This window comes from Carettochelys insculpta, chromosome 12 (assembly GCF_033958435.1).
Source record: "Carettochelys insculpta isolate YL-2023 chromosome 12, ASM3395843v1, whole genome shotgun sequence".
Classification (NCBI taxonomy): domain Eukaryota; kingdom Metazoa; phylum Chordata; order Testudines; family Carettochelyidae; genus Carettochelys; species Carettochelys insculpta.
The window spans coordinates 11481194-11500683 of NC_134148.1; the positions used below are offsets into that span (position 1 = coordinate 11481194).

The 19490-nt window shown below is 43.9% G+C and overlaps 1 protein-coding gene across 3 annotated transcripts in view; it reads left to right on the top strand.

Moving 5' to 3' along the window:
* VPS13C (vacuolar protein sorting 13 homolog C) overlaps positions 1-19490 on the top strand; it is a 262583-nt gene that overhangs the window by 92937 nt on the left and 150156 nt on the right. For all 3 annotated transcript variants that reach the window (XM_075007275.1, XM_075007277.1, XM_075007276.1), the window contains exons 40-44: positions 773-935; positions 3350-3466; positions 4619-4722; positions 7749-7916; positions 9466-9770. In XM_075007275.1, coding sequence (XP_074863376.1) covers positions 773-935; positions 3350-3466; positions 4619-4722; positions 7749-7916; positions 9466-9770 — 857 coding nt within the window. The remainder of the gene's footprint in view (positions 1-772; positions 936-3349; positions 3467-4618; positions 4723-7748; positions 7917-9465; positions 9771-19490) is intronic.

Below are 19490 nucleotides of genomic sequence, written 5' to 3' on the forward strand. Positions count from 1 at the left end.
TAGCTAAAATTTTTAAAGTACTTTTGGTTTTGGGTATCAGAGGGGTAGCCGTGTTAGTTTGGATCTGTAACAGCAACGAAGGGTCCTGTGGCACCTTATAGACTAACAGAAAAGTTTTGAGCATGAGCTTTCGTGAGCACAGACTCACTTCATCAGATGCTGGTCTTGGAAATCTGCAGGGCCAGGTATAAATAAGCCAGAGCAAGGGTGGGGATAACAAGGTTAGCTCAGTCATCAAGGGTGAGGCTTACTAACAGCAGTTTTTTACTGAACTGGAAAAAGTGGCTCTTGCTATTTTGCTTACTGACCCCTGTACTAGACAGAAATAGCTGTCTCCTTAGTTGTCTTTTTTCCAATATTGCTTAACAGAGCAATAGTTAAGCATGCCGTGCTTTCTGACACTGAGCTATGATGGAGAATGATTAGGCTGTGTGAAGTAATGTTAACACTGGCTAGCACTAATTTAAAATGCAGATGGTATCAAATAGCAGATTTTATGTTTGGCATAGAATGTGGTAAAATGTCCTCTGTAGGGTATTCTTGTATTATTCTAAGTTCCATGTGACAGTGTTTGGGGTCCTTTCTGCTCTGTCAGGGATTGCTATACAATGCTACAATGATCAAAAATGTACAGTTACATAAGTAGAGGGTTAGTCATTTTTGTACTTTTCACTGGTGATAAATGTGAATTAATCATACAAACGTATGTAATCTACACACACAAATTTTAGGTAATAACAAATCTCTTTTTCTCTTCCACATCTTATATTAGGTGTCCGTTTCATCTTTGGATCTAGTACTTCACACAGAAGCCTTACTTTCCATCATGAACTTTGTCACATTCAGTGTTCCATCAGGTGGTCTTACCAGCTCTGATAAGGGATTTGACCTAAAACCTCAAAGAGAGGAACAAAAAAGTGCTCTTATCAAAGCAGGTATGTGGAAACTTCACATCTTTTATTTGTGGTTTAGTAGCTGCCACCTACTATTAATCAACATTGCTTGTAAGCAACACAGAATTCTGGTGCTCGTCATCTGGTAACACGTTAGCCACACATCTGGTTGTACATGGGAGAAGGCAACAGTAAATCGTAATGCTAAATATGTTTTAGCAAAAGTCACATTAGATGAGTTTCTAATCAAGTTTTTTTGTTGTTGGTAAACACTTTGTTCTTCCACAAATACTATTAGCATTATATTTTCCCAAAAAGTGCATTCAGTGATACCAATGGTTCCCAGACTTTTTGACATCATGCCCACTTTTGATTTTTTGAGAAAACTTCATGCCCCCCACCTGTTCTTTACTATCATCCAATCCCCGTTTTAACAAAAAGTTCAATTTGTAATTTAAGACAAACACAACTTGATTTAAAATGCTATTTAAAATTAAAAATAAGTACAAATAGTTTCTCTTGGCCCCTTGTGGGTGCCTGGTGCAGCCGCAGCTGGCCAGCTGCCTGAGCCCTGTGCCAGCCATCAGAGCTGCCCATGCCAGCCACCCACCCGCCTGAGCCCTGCACTGTCAGAGCCGTCTGTCTGAGCCAACCAAGCCCCATGCTGCCAGGGCTAGCAGCCAGAGCTAGCTACTGGGGCCCCACGCTGTTGGGGCCAGGCACCCGAGCCGCCCACCTGTGCTCCACGCTGCTGTGGCCAGCCACCTGCATGCCAGACAGAGCAGCCCGAGCACCATAAGTCAGCCAAGCCCTATGAGCACCATAAGCTCCCAAGCCCCTCCCCTCCCTTCTAATCCCATTCTCCTCCTCCACGCCCCCAACCCACACTCCCTCACCTTTGCAGTAGGCAGCTAGCTCCATGTGGGTCTTCTCCAGCTGCCTGCTTTTTTTAGCCGCTGCACCAGATCACCCATGTAAAATGGCAGGGGCTGAGAGCTGGAAGCAAAGGATGGCTTTTTCTTCAGGTGAGGGAAATGACCATGGGGAGGGTGTCACCCTGCCCGCCCCCCAGAATTTCTTCATGCCCCCTAGTTTGGGAAACGATGATTTATACATAGTTACTTGACTGACATACCCACTGGTAGTCTAAAATAAACAAATCTCACTTAATTGATGGTTAAGGTATTTCATTAGCATTAATTTAGTGAGGTTATGGATGATCATTTCTCCTCACTCCCACTTCTTCCTGATTAGCCTTTTGGATAACTTTAATCAGCTGAATTAATTACAATTGGTCACACAATGACAAATGCATTTCTTTGTTCTTTCTTATTTCACCATCCCCTGGGAGAAGAGTAGTATCCTAATGGATACCACCGGTGGTTGTGAAAAACAGATATGGACAATTCTAGTACAAGGGGATAAGTCATCTGACATATTATGTATATTCCTCCATTACGTTTATCAAACATGCAGCAAAAAATTGTTGATAGCTTTGAAACCTCACTGAAGAAGACACCATGACCAGTTGAAAAATTATGACGAACTTCCTGCAAAACTTACTGGAGCTGCAGAGGATGAGGCATCATAGTCAGATGTCCTTATTGAGTGACAACTCATCAAAACTCGCTACACATGACAGGAGCCAGTAATGAAATATGCTCGAAGTGTGGAGCCTCATAAGTGTATAAGTCACAACCACCTCTTGATCCCTAATATGACCATTTCATATGAGGATTTGTATCTACTGAAATAGAACTTCACTGTGTATGTGTCCATTTTCTAACTATAGGGAAGCGCAATTTATAAGATGACTCCTGAAGAATATTTGCTGTTAGTATTGTGCTCATATCAGAAAGGGTGACCTGTAATCTTTTGATGGGAGCAGTAAAAAGGGTGTTAGAAGCTATTTAAGGGTTGGCTAGTTGGGTTTTTAGGGTTATTTTTAAATCTGATAGGCTTGAGCTTCAAACTGGCTGATTGTTTTCCTAATGGCCTTGGCTTGTGTCTTAAGAGGTGTGTTTTTCCCTACACTTGGAGGCTTCCTTTCCTGTTCAGGATAGACAGTGTTGAGAGTGACTTCTCACCCCACAACATAGTGTGGTTTTCTTTCCTGAATATGTAAGTTTGTGTTTGGATTTATACTGTTAACAGGAAAAGTTTCAAATGAAGCATAAACATGGGAAAATGTAACTGTTCTGTTCTGAAGTGGTTTGTATGCCTGTATTTCAGTTGGCGGCTGCTTTTGTCCCAGAACAATTATCAATCTTTAACACAACATAATTAAATTTTGCTGTACCTTTGATGAAATAGAGTTAAATTTTCTATGGTGTTGCAAGAGGTAAGTTTTAAACAGTGTATATGTATAATCCTTAATTACTACAAGATGATTTGCATCCATTTTATTACTGGGATGATTTTACCCTCTTCTGATCATGGCTCTTTCTGCTATATAGTAGCTAGTGGTACAGCGCAGGAAGATGTATATGACTTGAAACTCACTGTGAAGCTGAATGCATTCAATGTCTTTGTTGGTGATCAGAAGTGTAACATTGCAGACATTAGAATACAAGGTAAGTTAGCAGTTAAGTATTTTGAGTAGAAGAGTTTAAAGGGACACAGCCTTGCTTCGCCCCCTAAGTTTTAAAATGCTACTGTAGAAGTTGTACATGACTATTTCATGTTGAATTGTAACAGAGATACCTAATAAATGATTTTGTTAGTCTTTAAAGCGCTACTTGACTGCTTTTTTGTTATGACTATTTCAGTAGCTTTATTTTACATTTTTAACAGGAAATGAGACAGCAGCTAACCATTAATTAAATATTTTAAATAGCCAAGATACATGTTTGATGGTGGAAAACATATTTGACAAAGATACATAAATGCTTAATTTCTTATGGGATCACTAGCTCAAGTCATTAACTGACTAGAAATACTGTGGACTTGAAATCCTCTAAGCAGTATGATAGGGTAGGACCAGGGGAGCAGCTTACAAGAGGGAAAGCAGCTCCACACAACCCTGGCAATCAGGCAGAGTGGGAGCAGCTGGGGAGGAGGCAGCCTTAACTCAATTAGGGCCAGCTGTTCCTGCTTAAGGCTGCCTTTTAAAAGCTTCCCCCCAGCAGGGCCTGGGGGAGAGTGTAGGGAGGAGGTTGGCAAGGAGATGGGAGATTCAGATAAACGAGGGAATTAAAGAGTGGTTGAGACATCAGATTTTCACTCCAGAGACAGTGGAGGTGGGGACGGGTTCCTGCAGGTAATTGAAATGTTCAGCCAAAGGCTGAGGGGACTGGGCACTGAGCCTGTTGGAAACAGGTGGGGCTCTTACCTGCTGCACTTTGGGAACCAAAGACCTGACCCCAGCAGGGACAGCTAGGCCCCATGCTGCAGGACTGTGGCCTGAGCAGAGGGCTGGGGCCCAGGAGTTACAGGTACTCTAAGACAGCACGCACTCATTGGTGCTAGTAACTTGTAGTCATCTCTCTGTTTTCAGAGAAACAGAAGTGAACTTGTCTCTTCATTACTAACCTAAGAATATGTGGTGTAAGGCATAAAGTTAATATAGATTAGAAATGCCTGAGTTTTAATAGCTTATGTTTTTGATAAAATTGGGGGAAAAGATTGATTGATCGATTAATTTAAAGGTCCTTTTATATCAGAATCCCTTACTCACTGTGTTCTGTACCTGATGATATGAACTAAAATTGTATTTTTTTCACCAGGAATGGATGCTTCCGTGTCTATGAAAACTAAAAAGATAAAGATTTTTTCCAGACTTGAGGACATCATCATAACAAATGTTGATCCAAAGACCATTCATAAAAAGGTGACTTGTGCAATGTAAATAGTTACAAAAATGATTTTTAAATAAGATACTCTATAACTAAACAGAGCACAATCCATTGCTTAATAAATTTTGTTGAGATATATGTGTAGAAGACGTTGCTACAGGACTTGTCAAGTTAAAAATGAAGGATAAGTATTTTTTTTCTTTTTATGGCCACTTTTCATCTCGAGACCCCCTTGTTAGCAGCGGTGGTGAGGACCTGTGGGCAGTGTTTTGAGCCTTCTCTCATGGCTTATCTGTCCAATATTGGATTTGCACGGTCGATTTGCAATAATCGCATGTCACTGCTTTTAAACCATAGAATTAAATTATTTTCTTTTTGAATATTTGATTTTTTGCTAAGACTGGTGTTCTGATATACCTTTTGGCAAAAATGACTGTGTCTAAAACTCCCAGTAGATCCCAAATAGCTAAATGAGATGATAAAGTTGAATGGAGTCACTGAAATTTGTGTATCTTATATATGCTGTATTAAACATGGAATGCTAGAAATGTAGGACTTGAAGGAACTTCAGTAGGTCATTTAGTTCAGTCCCTCACACTGGCTCAGCACTAAGCATCATCTGGACCATCTTGACAGATGTTTGTCTAATCCAATGCTTCTTAAGCTTTTTGTGACCACGGAACACCTCTGAAAATTTTCTTTAAAAAATTTAGACCAAAAAGCCAAACAACATATACAGCAAAACCGAAATGAAGTTATTTAATGAGGTTTCATAGCAGTGAACAAGTAATATTGTATCTTGTTTTAATAACAGAAAAATATATGCCAAGGGTGTATAATATCAAAAAAAAAAAAAAAAAAAAGTAAGATGCTCATGGCACACCTGCGAGTTCTTCACAGAACACCAGTGTTTCATGGAACATAGTTTAAGAAACAATGGTCTAAGCTGTTGTTAAATCCTCCATTGATAGACATTCCATCCCTCCTCCCCCACCCACTGCATATAATTTGTTTCATTGTTGAACTATCCTTTCAGTTAGGAAGCTTTTTCTAATGTGTAACATAAATCTCCCTTGCTACAAATTAAGCCAGCACTGCTTGTTCTGTCCTCAGTGCCTAAGGAGAATTTATCTACCTCTTTATTATAACCTTTTATATACTTGAAGACTGTTATTAAGTTTCTCCTCAAGGTCCTATTTTCTAGATTTTTATATCCTTTTTCTTCTCTCCTTGACATCCCTTCAACTTGTCCGTATTTTTCCTGAAGAGTGGTGCCAAGAACTGGACAAAATGCTTCAGTTGTGTCGTTATCAGTGCTGTGTGGAAGGATCCCTCATTACTTGCTTACCATGCTTTTGCCAACCAACACTTCCCAGAATGTTTGCTTTGGTGACAGTATGTCACTGCTGACTCATATTTACTTTGTGATCCACTATAACCCCCAGATTTGTTTTTTTTTTGTAGTACTAATTCCTAAGCAGTCATTTTCCATTTTGTATTTGTGCAGTTGATTAATCCTTCTGAAACATAGTACTTTGCATTTCTTCTTATTGAATTGTATCTTAGTTATTTCAAACCATTTCTCAATTTTAAGAACATTTTCAATTCTAATCCTGTCCTCTGTCGTGCAACCCCCGCTTTGCTTGTGTCCTCATACTTTAAGTTTACTCGTTCTCCTATTTTCCAGCTCTTTGAGGACCTTGAATAGCACCAGACTCAAGACAGATTCGTCTAGGACCCCACTTGATATGCATTTCCAACCTGACTATGAGCTATCTTTTGACTGAGAACTGGCAGACATTAGCTATCTAAGGTCTAATGGCTTAGAGGTGTCTTTAGCAAGGTCCTTACATATTGTAAGATGTATTTACTCAGACCTGCTGAAAGATTTTGCTACAAAGACCTTCCACCTTTCAGTGGATATCAACCTGAAAACTCCAGCCTGAGTCTTTGCTCTCCCATAATGATTTGATAGGCAATCTTGTTTTAATCAGAGGTTATATTGAACTTAAATTGGACTTCACAAATAAAGATCTTTTTTATTGGCGACATCTATCTGTATAATTCCTAATTTGCTGTTTTCCAGTTGGAGACTCAGACCCTATCCCATTTACAACTGATGTTGATCATCTTAGTTATCTAACTTTTTTGGGTGAAAACTGAAACAAAAAAAGCATTTTAATGCTGTGTTCTGTTACTGTTTTTTCCTCCTCACTGAGTAATGGACTTACCCTGCTCTCTGTCTTCCTCTTGTCTGTAATGTATTGGTAAAATGTTTTTTGTTACTGTTCTTCTCTCACTTTGTGTCTCGATCTTTTTTATTGTTTCACTGTATGCTGGTGTTGTGTTTTTAAATGTTCATCCTTAATGATTTGAACTAGTTCCAACTTCTTGTATGAATCTTTTTTGAAATTCAGGTTGCTAAAGATCTCCTGTTTAGGACACAATGGTCTGTCCTCATACTTCTCTTTTCTCAGCATTGTGATAGTTTGCACCTGTGCTCTTTAAAGTAGTGTCAACTCCCCTGAACTCTATTTTATCCCTTAGCCTTGTTTCCCACAGGATCTTACTTTCCAGTGTGTCTTAGCTAAAATCTGCTTTGTTAAAGTCAGTTATCTAAATTCTACTGTGTAGTCTTCCTGCCATACCATAGAATTAGAACACCATCATTTCATGATCACTTCTACCCAAGCAGCCTTCCATTTTCATATTCTTAATCAGCTCACCCCATTGTCAGAATCAAGCCTAGAATCAACAAAGTCTCTCTCTCTCTCTCTCTGTTGCTTTCTTCATCTTCTGCAGTAATATGTTATCTTCAGTGCACTTCAAAAATGTGTTGCATCGTCTGTGTCCTGCTGTATTATTGCCTCAATACATATCTGGATAACTGAAGTCCCCCAACACCATGAAGTCACATGTATTCCTTGTTAATCCACTTGTGGCTACATCCTGTTTCTTTTAGACTGCTTGAGTTGTGTTCTTGGACTGTGACAGAATTAACAAAAGGTTACTCCAGGATATTAAATACATATGTATAATTAACTGAATTCAATTCTTCCAGGCTGTCTCCATAGTGGGAGACGAAGTGTTTCGATTCAAAATGATCCTTTATCCAAATGCTACTGAAGGAGACGACTATACCGATATGTCCAAGGTGGATGGTAAAATGTGTCTAAAAGTGGGATGCATTCAGATTGTTTATGTCCATAAATTCCTCATGTCACTTCTGGTAAGATGTTGTTACTAGCATGTATAATTTGGTACATTTAGTTTCAGTTAATGATTTCTCTGCTGCCCAAAAATGCAAGACAAAAATCTGTTCTGTGTAATGTTTGAATAGTTCTAGTGGTTCCAGGACATTAGAGAGGCAATGTGGCAGGGTAATACTTTTATTAGGTCATCTCTCTCCAACAGAAGTTTGTTCAATGTAAGATTTTTACTTAGTCAGTTTGTCTCTCTAAAACAGAAACATATAAGACTAGATTCCTTACCCCGAAGACATTGTGTTTAGAAGTTGCATCATTCAGTGAGAGTCTGATAAATCTTCTTGTGAAGATGGGGAATGATGAAGAACAAGAGTGATGTGATCATGTAGTTTTGGTGTGTACATACCTTATGGAGGGTGACCGTATCTCCCTGTCCCAAATATGGAACGGGGATATGGGGGGCAGGAGAGACTCCTCCAAGCCCCAGGGAGCTGGAAAGGAGGCGGCAGCTGCCCACCCTCCCCAGGCTGCACCCCCAGTGCTCCTGAGAGCCCCAAGGAAGCAGCAAGGATGGGATAGCCACATGCTTCCCCTGCTTTCCCCAAGCCCTGAGGAAGCTGCAGGGATAGGGCAGCCATGGTGCTCTCCCTACCCCCACCCTGAGCCTTAGCAGCAGGGATGGGATATTTGTGGCTGCTGGCGATTAAAATACAGGGCAATTGGTCCCGCTTCTGAAATAAATAGGGACACCTTTTTGGCATCACAGGGCTGTCCCACAAAAAATGGGACAGATGGTCACACGCCTTAATCAAGCAAAAGTACAACTGCAAGAGGCATAAATGTACACAGTTCATTTGGTGTTAGTTGATTGTTCTAAGTGGGGATGAATCCAACAGTGAGTACCCCATGAGTGAGAATGTTAGCTAGCAGATTATTGTGGAATGAGGTAATTGACTGACTTAAGAATTGTGAACTCCAATTTGACTATATTTTAACAGTGAGCAGGACCAGTGAGAAGGCAAAGGTGACAGAGCCAGCCCCTACTGTCATCCTCTGCCTCAGCAGTGTACTGTCTGCCTTGAGCTTTTGCCCTGGCAGCCCTGCCCTAGTTACCCACCCAGTATCCTGGCATGCTTCACAGGCATGCTTGGCCCAGGAATGAGGAAAAAGCTACCAGTGTAGGGTGGAGGCGAGTGCTTGGGCCAGGCATGGCCATTGTCTATGAAAAGTTCTAATCATGGCATTGTTGAGGCAGGAGCAGCAGCTCTGCTGATCCCCAGTCCCTGGGAGGGCTATGGGGCAGATGTCCATAGATCATTGGGTGGGGCTGCTCATGAACCTTCTAGCTGCTAGCTATCAGGAGCAGCCCTTCCCTCTTTACCAGAGCTGCTCCACTGTGCCCACTGCTGCATTGTCAGCCACCACTCTGTCACTGTCCCCTTTGCAGAGCCCTTCCATGCTCCACACAGTTCAACCAATGGGCCACTGGTGACTGTGCTGTAGCCCAGTTGGGGAACCTTGATATAAAGTACTTCTTTTTGTGCTATACTAGGTAATGTTGTTTTCCAACAGAACTTCCTGAACAATTTCCAAGCAGCAAAGGAAGCCCTAAGTGCAGCCACAGTCCAAGCTGCGGAAATGGCTGCTTCCAGCATGAAAGATTTTGCTCAGAAGAGCTTCCGTCTTTCCATGGATATCAACTTGAAAGCTCCAGTTGTAGTCATTCCGGAGTCTTCCATCTCCCATAATGCTTTGATAGCAGATCTTGGTTTAATCAGAGTTCAGAATGAATTTAAATTGGACTTCACAAATAAATCTTTTGTTCCTCCAGTTATTGACAACATGGATGTGCAACTAACGCATTTGAAGCTATCAAGGTAAAAACTTCTGCATTTCCCTTGACACTGAATATTTATTGTTCGTGTAGGAAAATAATTTAAGTGCCAACTGTATGTAGAGTAAGAAGATAAGGCTTCTGCCCCAAAAATGTAATATCTAAACAGGTTGTAGAGAGGTCATGGGGGAGAGGGGAGTTATGCAACAGAAAAGCCAAGTGGTTGATTGCAGAGGCTCAGAGTGCTTTTTGTTAAATCTGTCTTTTTTTTTTTTTTTAAATGTTCATTTAGATCCTTTTTCTCTTTTAACACAGCAGTTTTAGTGGATGGCGTAGGATTTGTAGGTTTCTTGGCGGGACAAAAATGTTGAACATCAGCCAAGTTGCTTTGGTGAGGGCTCTTTGAAATGGATACATGAACAGGACAAAGGGCCTTACAGTTATTTCATAAACTTACAATCAAGGCACTGCCTTTCTCTGCCATGCTACAGATATAGTCACTCACAGATGCATATATTTTATAGCATTTTGCAACTACCGTGAGGAGTCCTGTAGCAGCTTAAAAGCTAGCGAATTTACTTGTGCATAAGTAGATGCATGAAGTGGAAACTTCAGTTTGGCAGAGATCCATATGTATACATATACACATACAAAGATGAGGTTTATATTACTATGCAGAGGACCAGTGCCAATGTGGTTAATTTATTAAAGGCAGATGTGTCCCATTCTCAACAGTTGATGAGAAGGTGTGAGTACCAAAACAGGGAAAATTACCGTTTTCTTCTTCGAGTGGTCCCCGTGGTTGCTCCACTTTACGTGTTGGGCTCGCCCCGGCACCGCAGATCAGAGACTTCCAAGCTGTACCTCCTCGGATTGCACATGTGTAGAATCACGCTGGTCCTTCACATGCTTTCGGTCACGTGTGCAATCTGGTCCACGCCAGTTCCTCTCAACTGCAGCAGCTGCAGATAGACTTCACTTCTGCTCCAGCACACGTCTGGAAAGATAAAGTCGTTTATTCTTCAATACATTGTTCATGTTTGCCAGTTTTAAGAACTCTTTACTGTATATAGGTATAGTTTTAAAAAAAAAAAATAAAGAAAAAGAAAAGGGGAAGGAGACAGACAAAAGCTCTGCCAACAGAACTTCCTTTATCTTTAGCATAACCGAGTTGTTAAGAGTTATCTACAGACTGTGTGTTTTTTTTTTTTTTTAAATAATACCTGTTAAGTACCTTTCGTTTAAGTTGAACACTGTTAAGTGTTGTAAAAAAAAAAAGTCTCTGGCAGTCTTCAAGAAATGCGAGTCATAGTGTGAGGCTATGCTGGCCTCTGATGGCCACAGTAAATGTATTCTCCTCCTGGGTGAGGCCCATGTGCTCAAAAATGTCCTCATGGCTCTAAGCTTACTGCTGGAGCCAGGAAGGACAGAGAGATGAAGCTGAAGATGATTTTATTTGATAAGGCTCTTCAGCCTGCAGCATCTGCGCTAGCTCCCCAGGAGGGCCTGCCAGTACCCCAAAAATGAAAAGCAGCTTCTCTGACCTCCTCAGGTCACAACAAAAAAGAGAACGTCTTCTACTCTATCCTTGCCGGTATTATCCACTAGCAGGGTGAGCAAGCCACAAAGCTGAGACCCCTCTACATCTAAAGGGGACATGAAGCCTAGAGAACAAAAGGCAGCATCCAGGACTCAGACTTGCAAACACCCACATGAGTCTAAACAACAGGTACTGGAGATTACAGCACCAAGACAAATACCTCTGACACTGAGAGCATCGGAACTGGAGGCACCGGAACACAGACTTGCGGTGCCAAAGACCTTTGAACACAGAGAACAGAAAGCGTTGGCACCAGGTGCACTGATAACAGTGGAATTGGTGGCAACGGTAGACCCCAGACGAAGACCTTTGGCACTGGGCATGACATCATCCATATCGGCACCAACCCAGTCATTTCAGGAACTGAGGAAAGCGCATTCCATACCACGGCACCGAAGCACTTCTCCAGACCTCCTCGTTGTACCATCACCTCTGTCTCCAAGCGCTCCCCCAGAATCATTCATACCGGAACGTCCTCTGACGCCGCCCATCACCTTTCCCTTAGGCCGTGGTCTCCATTCTTATGTCCTCCTTCCCCCTGGCTCAGGCACCCTTCACCTGACTTTTGACAATTGCATTAGGTATCCCCACCTCCATCTCTCTTATTTAGATGCTCTCATGCATCATATTCATTTTGCTATCATGCATACAGACACCACTCATGCTCCAGATCCTCATCGCCAGGTTCATGCATTGCGACTACATATACCCATGCTGTCGAAGATTATCACCGGCGCTGTCACTCTTCAAGATCCAGAGAGAGATCTCTGGACTCAGTCCCCTTATGCAGACAGTCTTCACCTCCTCCTCTAAAGAGGCACTGTCTCTCCCACTCAAGAGAACGTTTGGACCCAGTTATAGAGTCCCCCCCAAAAAAAAAGCCTAGGGGAGCAAGTACAAGAAGTGACTGAGAAGCAAGTAGAGGCATACCACACAGATGCCTCTTTGTCCTCTTGAGACGAGGCAGTCATCCCAGGCAATATATCCCCTCCGGACGACCTTAGATAGTTCCAGGAACTGTTCAGCAGGGTTGCCCAGTTCCAGGATATATAGGCGGCGGGGATGCAAGAGAAGCAACATAAACTCCTCAAGAATCTGAGACCTCTGATGTCATCAGATAGCCATCCCACTGGATGATGCCATTAGAGAGGCTGCTACTAATGGCCGTGTCTACACTAGCCCCAAACTTTGAAATGGCCATGTAAATGGCCATTTCAAAGTTTACTAATGAAGCGCTGAAATACATATTCAATGCCTCATTAGCATGCGGGCAGCCGTGGCACTTCAAAATTGATGCGGCTCGCCCCCGCGTGGCTCATCCCGACGGGGCTCCTTTTAGAAAGGACCCCAGCTACTTTGAAGTCCCCTTATTCCCATCTGCTCACAGGAATAAGGGGACTTTGAGGTAGGTGGGGTCCTTTCGAAGAGGAGCCCCGTTGGGACGAGCCACGTCAATTTCGAAGTGCCGTGGCTGCCCGCATGCTAATAAGGCGCTGAATATGTATTTCAGCGCTTCATTAGTAAACTTCAAAATGGCCATTTACATGGCCATTTTGAAGTTTGGGGCTAGTGTAGACATAGCCAATATCTGGCAAACTCTAGCCTCCATTCCACCAACCAATAAGAGGCTGGACAAAAGGTATTTCGTCCCATCAGAAGGAATGGAATTCCTATTTAATCACCCTCCACCAAATTCCCTTGTGGTAGAATCTTCCCAGCAGAGGTCGAAGACGCCACAATATAAATCCACGGTGTTGGACAAGGATGCAGAGAGACTCGATATATTTGGGCAGAAGGTGTATTCATCTTCCACCCTGCTTTTATGTATGGCTAACTATGCTGCACACCTCTCCAACCACTATTTTGATGATTTATACAAAACTCATATTGCCCATGGACTACCTTCTGGACAATAAGAAACCAGTCTTAAAATCTATAGTTCAGGAAGGGTATGCAGCCTCACATACAGGAGTCCAAATCGCACTTGACATGACAGACACAGCAGCACACTCAACTGCCACTGCAGTGGTAATACGACGAGTGTCCTGACTGCAGATGTCCGGTGTCCCCAAAACGTTGCAAACAAAAGACCTCCCCTTTGATAGATCAAAACTATTTGTCGAATCCACGGACGCAGTTCTCCCCTCTAGTGAGGACTCAAGAACCACATTAAGAACACTGGGTATGTGTACCCCTCCATATAGGAGGAAGAGGTATCACCCATATCAGCGATGCTACACCTAATAGTCTCAGTGGCCACAATGCCACCAGCGTGGTTATGGTCCAGGGTGCCAAGAGCAGCAAAGACCACCGAGGTGCCAGACCCATCAAGGCCGCAATCTTTCACCACAGGCAACTAGGTAGCAGGTTTGACTACTGCATTGGGGACTGCGACACCACACTCATCATTCAGTGCCAACAATCACCTTATCACCTGTTTCACCACTGTCTAAGACCATTCTACTGACAGGGGAAGAGCATTACCACAGACAAATGGGTACTGAAATTATTTCTGCAGGATACGCCATCGCATTCTGCACGCGACCACCAACAAAACCACCAACCCAGTCCCTCTTCAGGGACCCCTCTCACGAGACACTGTTAAAACAAGAGGTCGATCACCTCCTGTCCGTAGGAGCGGTAGAAAGAGTCCTGGATGAGTTCAAGGGGAAGGGATTCTATTCCCGTTACTGCCTCACTAAAAAGAAGACAGGAGGCTGGAGACCAATACTGGACTTAGGGGCTCTCAATTGTTACCTCCACAAGCAGCATTTCAAGATGGTCACCGTTACTTCTATAGTTACAGCACTGGATGATGGGGACTGATTTGCAACCCTTGACTTACAAGATGTGTACTTTCATATAGTCATCCATCCCGCACACAGGCTCTTTCTTCTTTTTACCGTGGGCACAGAACATTTTCAGTACAAACTTCTGCCCTTCGGCCTGTCTTCAGCTCTGAGTCTTTACGAAGGCACTCTCAGTAGTATTGCCTTACCTGCATCATCAAGATGTCTTCATCTTCCCATACCGAGACAATTGCCTCTTAAATGGCAACTTGCGTGTGGATGTACTGTGCATAATAGACATTAGCACAAAGACGTTCCACTCCTTGGGCCTCATTATCAATTTCCAAAAATCAATGACAGAGCTCACGCAGGACATAGAGTTCACAGGAGTGCACCTCGACTCTATCACGGCAAGAGTATATCTACCTACTCTGCATTTTCACACCATCCAGTCATTGATACAGGTGCTGGTGTACAGCCCCACAGTACAGGTACTAACTTGCCTCCAACTTCTGGGGCACATGGCTGCCACCACATCTGTGGTGCAAAATGCTAGACTGCACTTTTGCTGCCTCCAGCGTTGGCTGGTGACCGTATATATACCAATGAAACATACCAGTCGCAAAAAGATTTCACCAACAGCAGAGGTGCAGAAATCACTGAGATGGTGGACAGACCAGAAGAACTTACTGTCAGGGGATCCCCTTTCGCCAACCCCAAACTACAGGTTTGTCTCAACAGATGCTTCCAACGTAGGCTGGGGAGTGCACGTGGGACACAGGTCAGCACAAGGGCAATGGTCGCAGTGGGAGATGGCTATTCACATAAATATGCTGGAAGTAAGGACAGTGTTCAGTGCATGCAAACATGTCCTGTAGTACCTATGACACACAGTAGTTGGTGTCAATACCGACAACATTACCACAATGTATTATATCAATCGACAGGGCAGAGCCAGGTCTTGCACGTTATGTGCAGAGGTGGTTCACCTGTGGAACTGGTGCGTTGCAAATGACATAATCCACAGAGCCTCATACTCACAAGGCATCAGCAATGTGAAGGCCGACCTGCTGAGCTGGCACTTTTCACTCAACCACAAATGGGAGATCCATCCCAAAATACTTCGCCATATCTTCGAATGCATGGGGGTTTCCTTAAATAGACCTGTTTGCTACTTGCAACAACAAGAAATGCCCTCAGTATTGCTTCAGAGCAGGCATCATTCTGGGCTCCCTGGGGGACACTTTCCTTGTATCTTGGAAGGGCTCCTTGCTTTATGCATTTACTCCTACAGTACTTATCCACAAGGCCCTGGAAAAGGCAAGGATAGAGAAGGCACGTTTGATACTCATAGCCCCAGTGTGGGACCATCAACACTGGTTTCCCCTGCTGCAACGTATGTCGTGTTGCCAACCGCTCCTCCTCCGGATCGTCTCAGGCCTCCTCACACAGAACCAAGGAGACCTGAGCCACCCTCAACCACGAACATTATGCCTGAAGGCGTGGCTAATTCTTGGCTTAGCGCCTCAGAGACGTTATGCTCAGAAAGGGTCAGCGAGATCCTAGAATGCAGCAGATGGGCCTCCACCCGAAAGACTTGTAAGTGGAAGCGCTTTACTTCCTGGTGCTCATCCAAGCAGTTGAGTCCCCTAGAGGTTCCTGTACCCACGATTTTAGATTATCTATGGAGCTGAAACAAGGGGGACTCTCTTGACCATCACTAAAGGCCCCCCTGGCAGCCATATTGGCCTTCAGGCATACAGTGGAAGGGTCAACTGTCTTCGCTCACCCTGTTACAACACGGTTCCTGAAAGGCCTCACAAATTTATACCCTCCTTGAAAGCCAATATCACCCTCCATGGAGCCTGGATCTGGTGCTGGACACGTTATTTAGGTCACCTTTGGGAATCCTAGCCACCATTTTGCCTCGCTTACTTACCCTAAAAACGACATTCCTTCTGGCTATCACATCTGCTCGTAGAGTGAGTGAGTTGGCTGCAGTAATGGCGACACCGCCCTAGACAACCTTCTCCAAAGATGCACTGATACTATGTTTACATCCTTCATTCTTCCCCAAGATCTCCTCAGAGTTTCATATCAATGAACCGATCATTCTGCTGTCCTTCTATCCTAAGCCGCAATGCCTCAAATAGGGAAATATGACTTCATTCACTTGATGTGAGAAGTGCATTAGCCTTTCATATAGACAGAACCAAACCCTTTCGTAAATGGGATAGACTACTTGTGTCCCTCAGTACCCTTGGGTGCATGAAATCCAGACCCATGGAGTTGTGTACATCTCGTTTTTCTAGGTAGTTCTTAACTAATTCGTTCCCCACTGATTGCTGCCCTCCCACCTCCCCGTACTACATTGTCTAGCACCGTAGTGTAGGAGCTGTTCTTCTCCGTGAAGACTGAGGCAAAAAAAGCATTAAATACTTCAGCTTTTCTTTCATCTATTGCCAGGTTACTTCTTTCATCTGGTAACAGCCCCACATCTTCCCTGATAGCCCTCTTATTGTTAACATGCCTGTAGAACCACTTCTTGTTACCCTTCACATCCCTTGCCAGCTGCAGTTCCAATTGTGCTTTCGCTTTCCTGATTACTGCTTGGCATTTTCTAGCCATATGTTTATGCTCCTTAGTCAGCTGTCCACGTTTCCATTTCTTATACGCATCCTTTTTGAGTTTAAGCTGACCAAGTATTTCCCTGTTAATCCAAGCTGGTTGCCTATCAGATTTGCATTTCTTACTATGCAGCAGGATGGGTTGTTCCTGTGCCTTCAATAAGATTTCTTGAAAATACTGCTAGTTCTCTTGAACTCTTCATCTTCGTCTCCCAAGGGATCCTGCCCATCAGGTGTCTCAGGGAGTCAAAGTCTGCTCTTTTGAAATCAAGGGTCTGTATATTACTGCTCACCTTACTTCTTTTTGTCAGGATCCTGAAATCAACCGTGTTATGGTTGCTGCAGCTCAAGTTGCCAGCTACTTCTGTTTCTCCTACTAGTTCTTCCCTGTTTGTGAGCAGCAGCTCAAGTTGTGCATGGCCCCGGTTGGCTCCTGCAGTACTTGTGCCAAGAAGTTATCTCCAACATTCTCCAAAAACTTCCTGGATTGTCTGTGTGCTGCTGTATAGGTCTCCCAACAAATGTCCAGGTGATTAAAGTCTCCCATGAGAACCAGGGTCTGTGATTTGGAATCTTCTCTTAGTTGTCTGAAGAAATCCTCATCTACCTCATCTCCCTGATCTGGCAGTCTGTAGCAGACACTGACTACAACATCACCTCTGTTGTGTCCACCTCTGAGCTTAACCCAAAGACACTCAACTGGCTTTTCTCCCTCCTTATACTGGAGCTCTGAGCAATCATAATGCTCCCTACCATAGAGCGCAACTCCTCCTAATTTTTTCCCATCTGTCCTTCCTAGACAGTTTATACCCTTCCTTTACTGTGCTCCAATTATGGGAATTATCCGTTATTCCAACCACCTCATACTACTTTGACTGTGCCAGGGCCTCTAATTCTTCCTGTTTGTTCCCCAGCCTTCTTGCATTTGTGTATAAGCACCTTAGAAAAGTGACTGATTGGCCCACTTTCTGCTCTTCACCCAGGAAACCTAATTTGTTGTTCCCTCCTCCTTCCCCACTTTCCTCAGGACTTGTCACCATCCCCCAACGAACGTAGTTTAAAGCCTTCCTCACTAAGTTTACAAGCCTGCCCGCAAAGATGCTCTTTCCTCTCACTGAGGAGGATCCCATCTCTTCTCAGCAATCCTTGTTCCTGAAATAGAATCCCATGGTCAAAGAAACCAAATCCTTCTCTGCTACACCATCTACTCAACCACACGTTTACCTTGGCAATTTGACAATCCCTATCCAGACCCCTTCCTTCAACAGGGGGTGGGCGGGGGTTGTGGGGGGGAAATGGATGAGAACAGTGCTTGTGCTACATATTCCTTGGTCTTTCTTCCTAGGGTTACGTAATCCACCATGATCTCCTCAAGGTTGCTTTTGGCTGTGTCATTAGTTCCTCCATGGAGAAGTAGGAAGGGGTAATAGTCTACAGGTTTGATGTTTTTTTGACAGAGACTGTAACATCCTGGATTCTAGCCCCTGACAAGCAGCAAACTTGCTGGGATTCTAGGTCTGAACCACAGATAGATGACTCAGTCCTTCTTAGGAGGGAGTCCCTGACCACCACCCCCTGTCGTCTTCTCTTAGGGGTGGTGGTGGTAGAACCTGTATCCCTAGGTCTGTGCAGCCCATGCCTTACAATCCATAAGGTCATCTTCTGATCCATTCCCTCTGAGGTATCAACTCCAGCTATCTCCACCGTATCACCTATGCAGAGAGGCTGAAAGAGGTTATTTAACTCCACTGGAATTGGAGAGACCTGAATTGGTTTTCTCCTCCTGGAGGTAACATGCTTCCTGTTCTCTTCCTTGTTTTGAACTGCCTGCTGTCCCTGCAGTATTATATGGTTCCTTCTATCCAGAAAGTCTTCACCTTCTCTGATGGACCTGAGGGTTTATATTTGGACATCAAGTCCTCTAACCTTCTCTTCCAAAATGGTTACCAGCTTGCACTTGGTACATACAAAATTCTTCCTTTTGTCTGGGAGGAAGACAAACATGGCACATGCCATGCAGGTCACAAGAGCAGACTTCTCAGTAGCCATGTCACTGTGCATTTTCTCCCTTTTCAGAGAGTTCACTTACATGTTTCTAGTGCCGCCTTGAAGGGCACAAGAGAGAGAAACCTACAAGAAAGGGAAAACTGATATGGGGCTCCCCCTAAGGCGAGCTCCCAGGCAAACTCCCTGTTAGCTGTTCCTGTTCTCTGTGGCCACCTGCTTATAAGGCTGTAGCTGTTTAGGCCTGTCTCAAAGCCTTTCCTACAATCTAATGAGCCGTAGCAGGCCCACCTGGAACAAAACATTCTTCTTCGAGTGGTCCCCGTGGGTGCTCCACAATAGGTGTCGGGCTCGCCCGGCACCGCAGATCGGAAATCTTCCAGCAGTTTCTCCTGGATCGCGCATGCGCCGGCGTGCGCCGCTCCCCTGCGTGCCCCCGGCCACGTGCGCGATCTGGTCCCCACCAGTTTCTTCTCAACCGCCATCGGCTGCAGACGGAATCCGCTCAGGCTAAGGCCGGAGTCAGATTAGATAGTGTTTTACTACGTGTAAATTGTTGTTTTTTTTCGGTTACCCAAAAAAAAAAAAAAAAAGAGAGAGAGGAGCGGAGAAGAGAAGAGTGGACGTGAAGGCCAGTTAGGCCGCCCGCTGCACCGCAGGCTGGTGACTGTGATTCGGGTAAAAAGGCACAGATTAAGTGCTAAGTACCCTATTTACAGCAAAGGACTCACCGCGATGGCCTC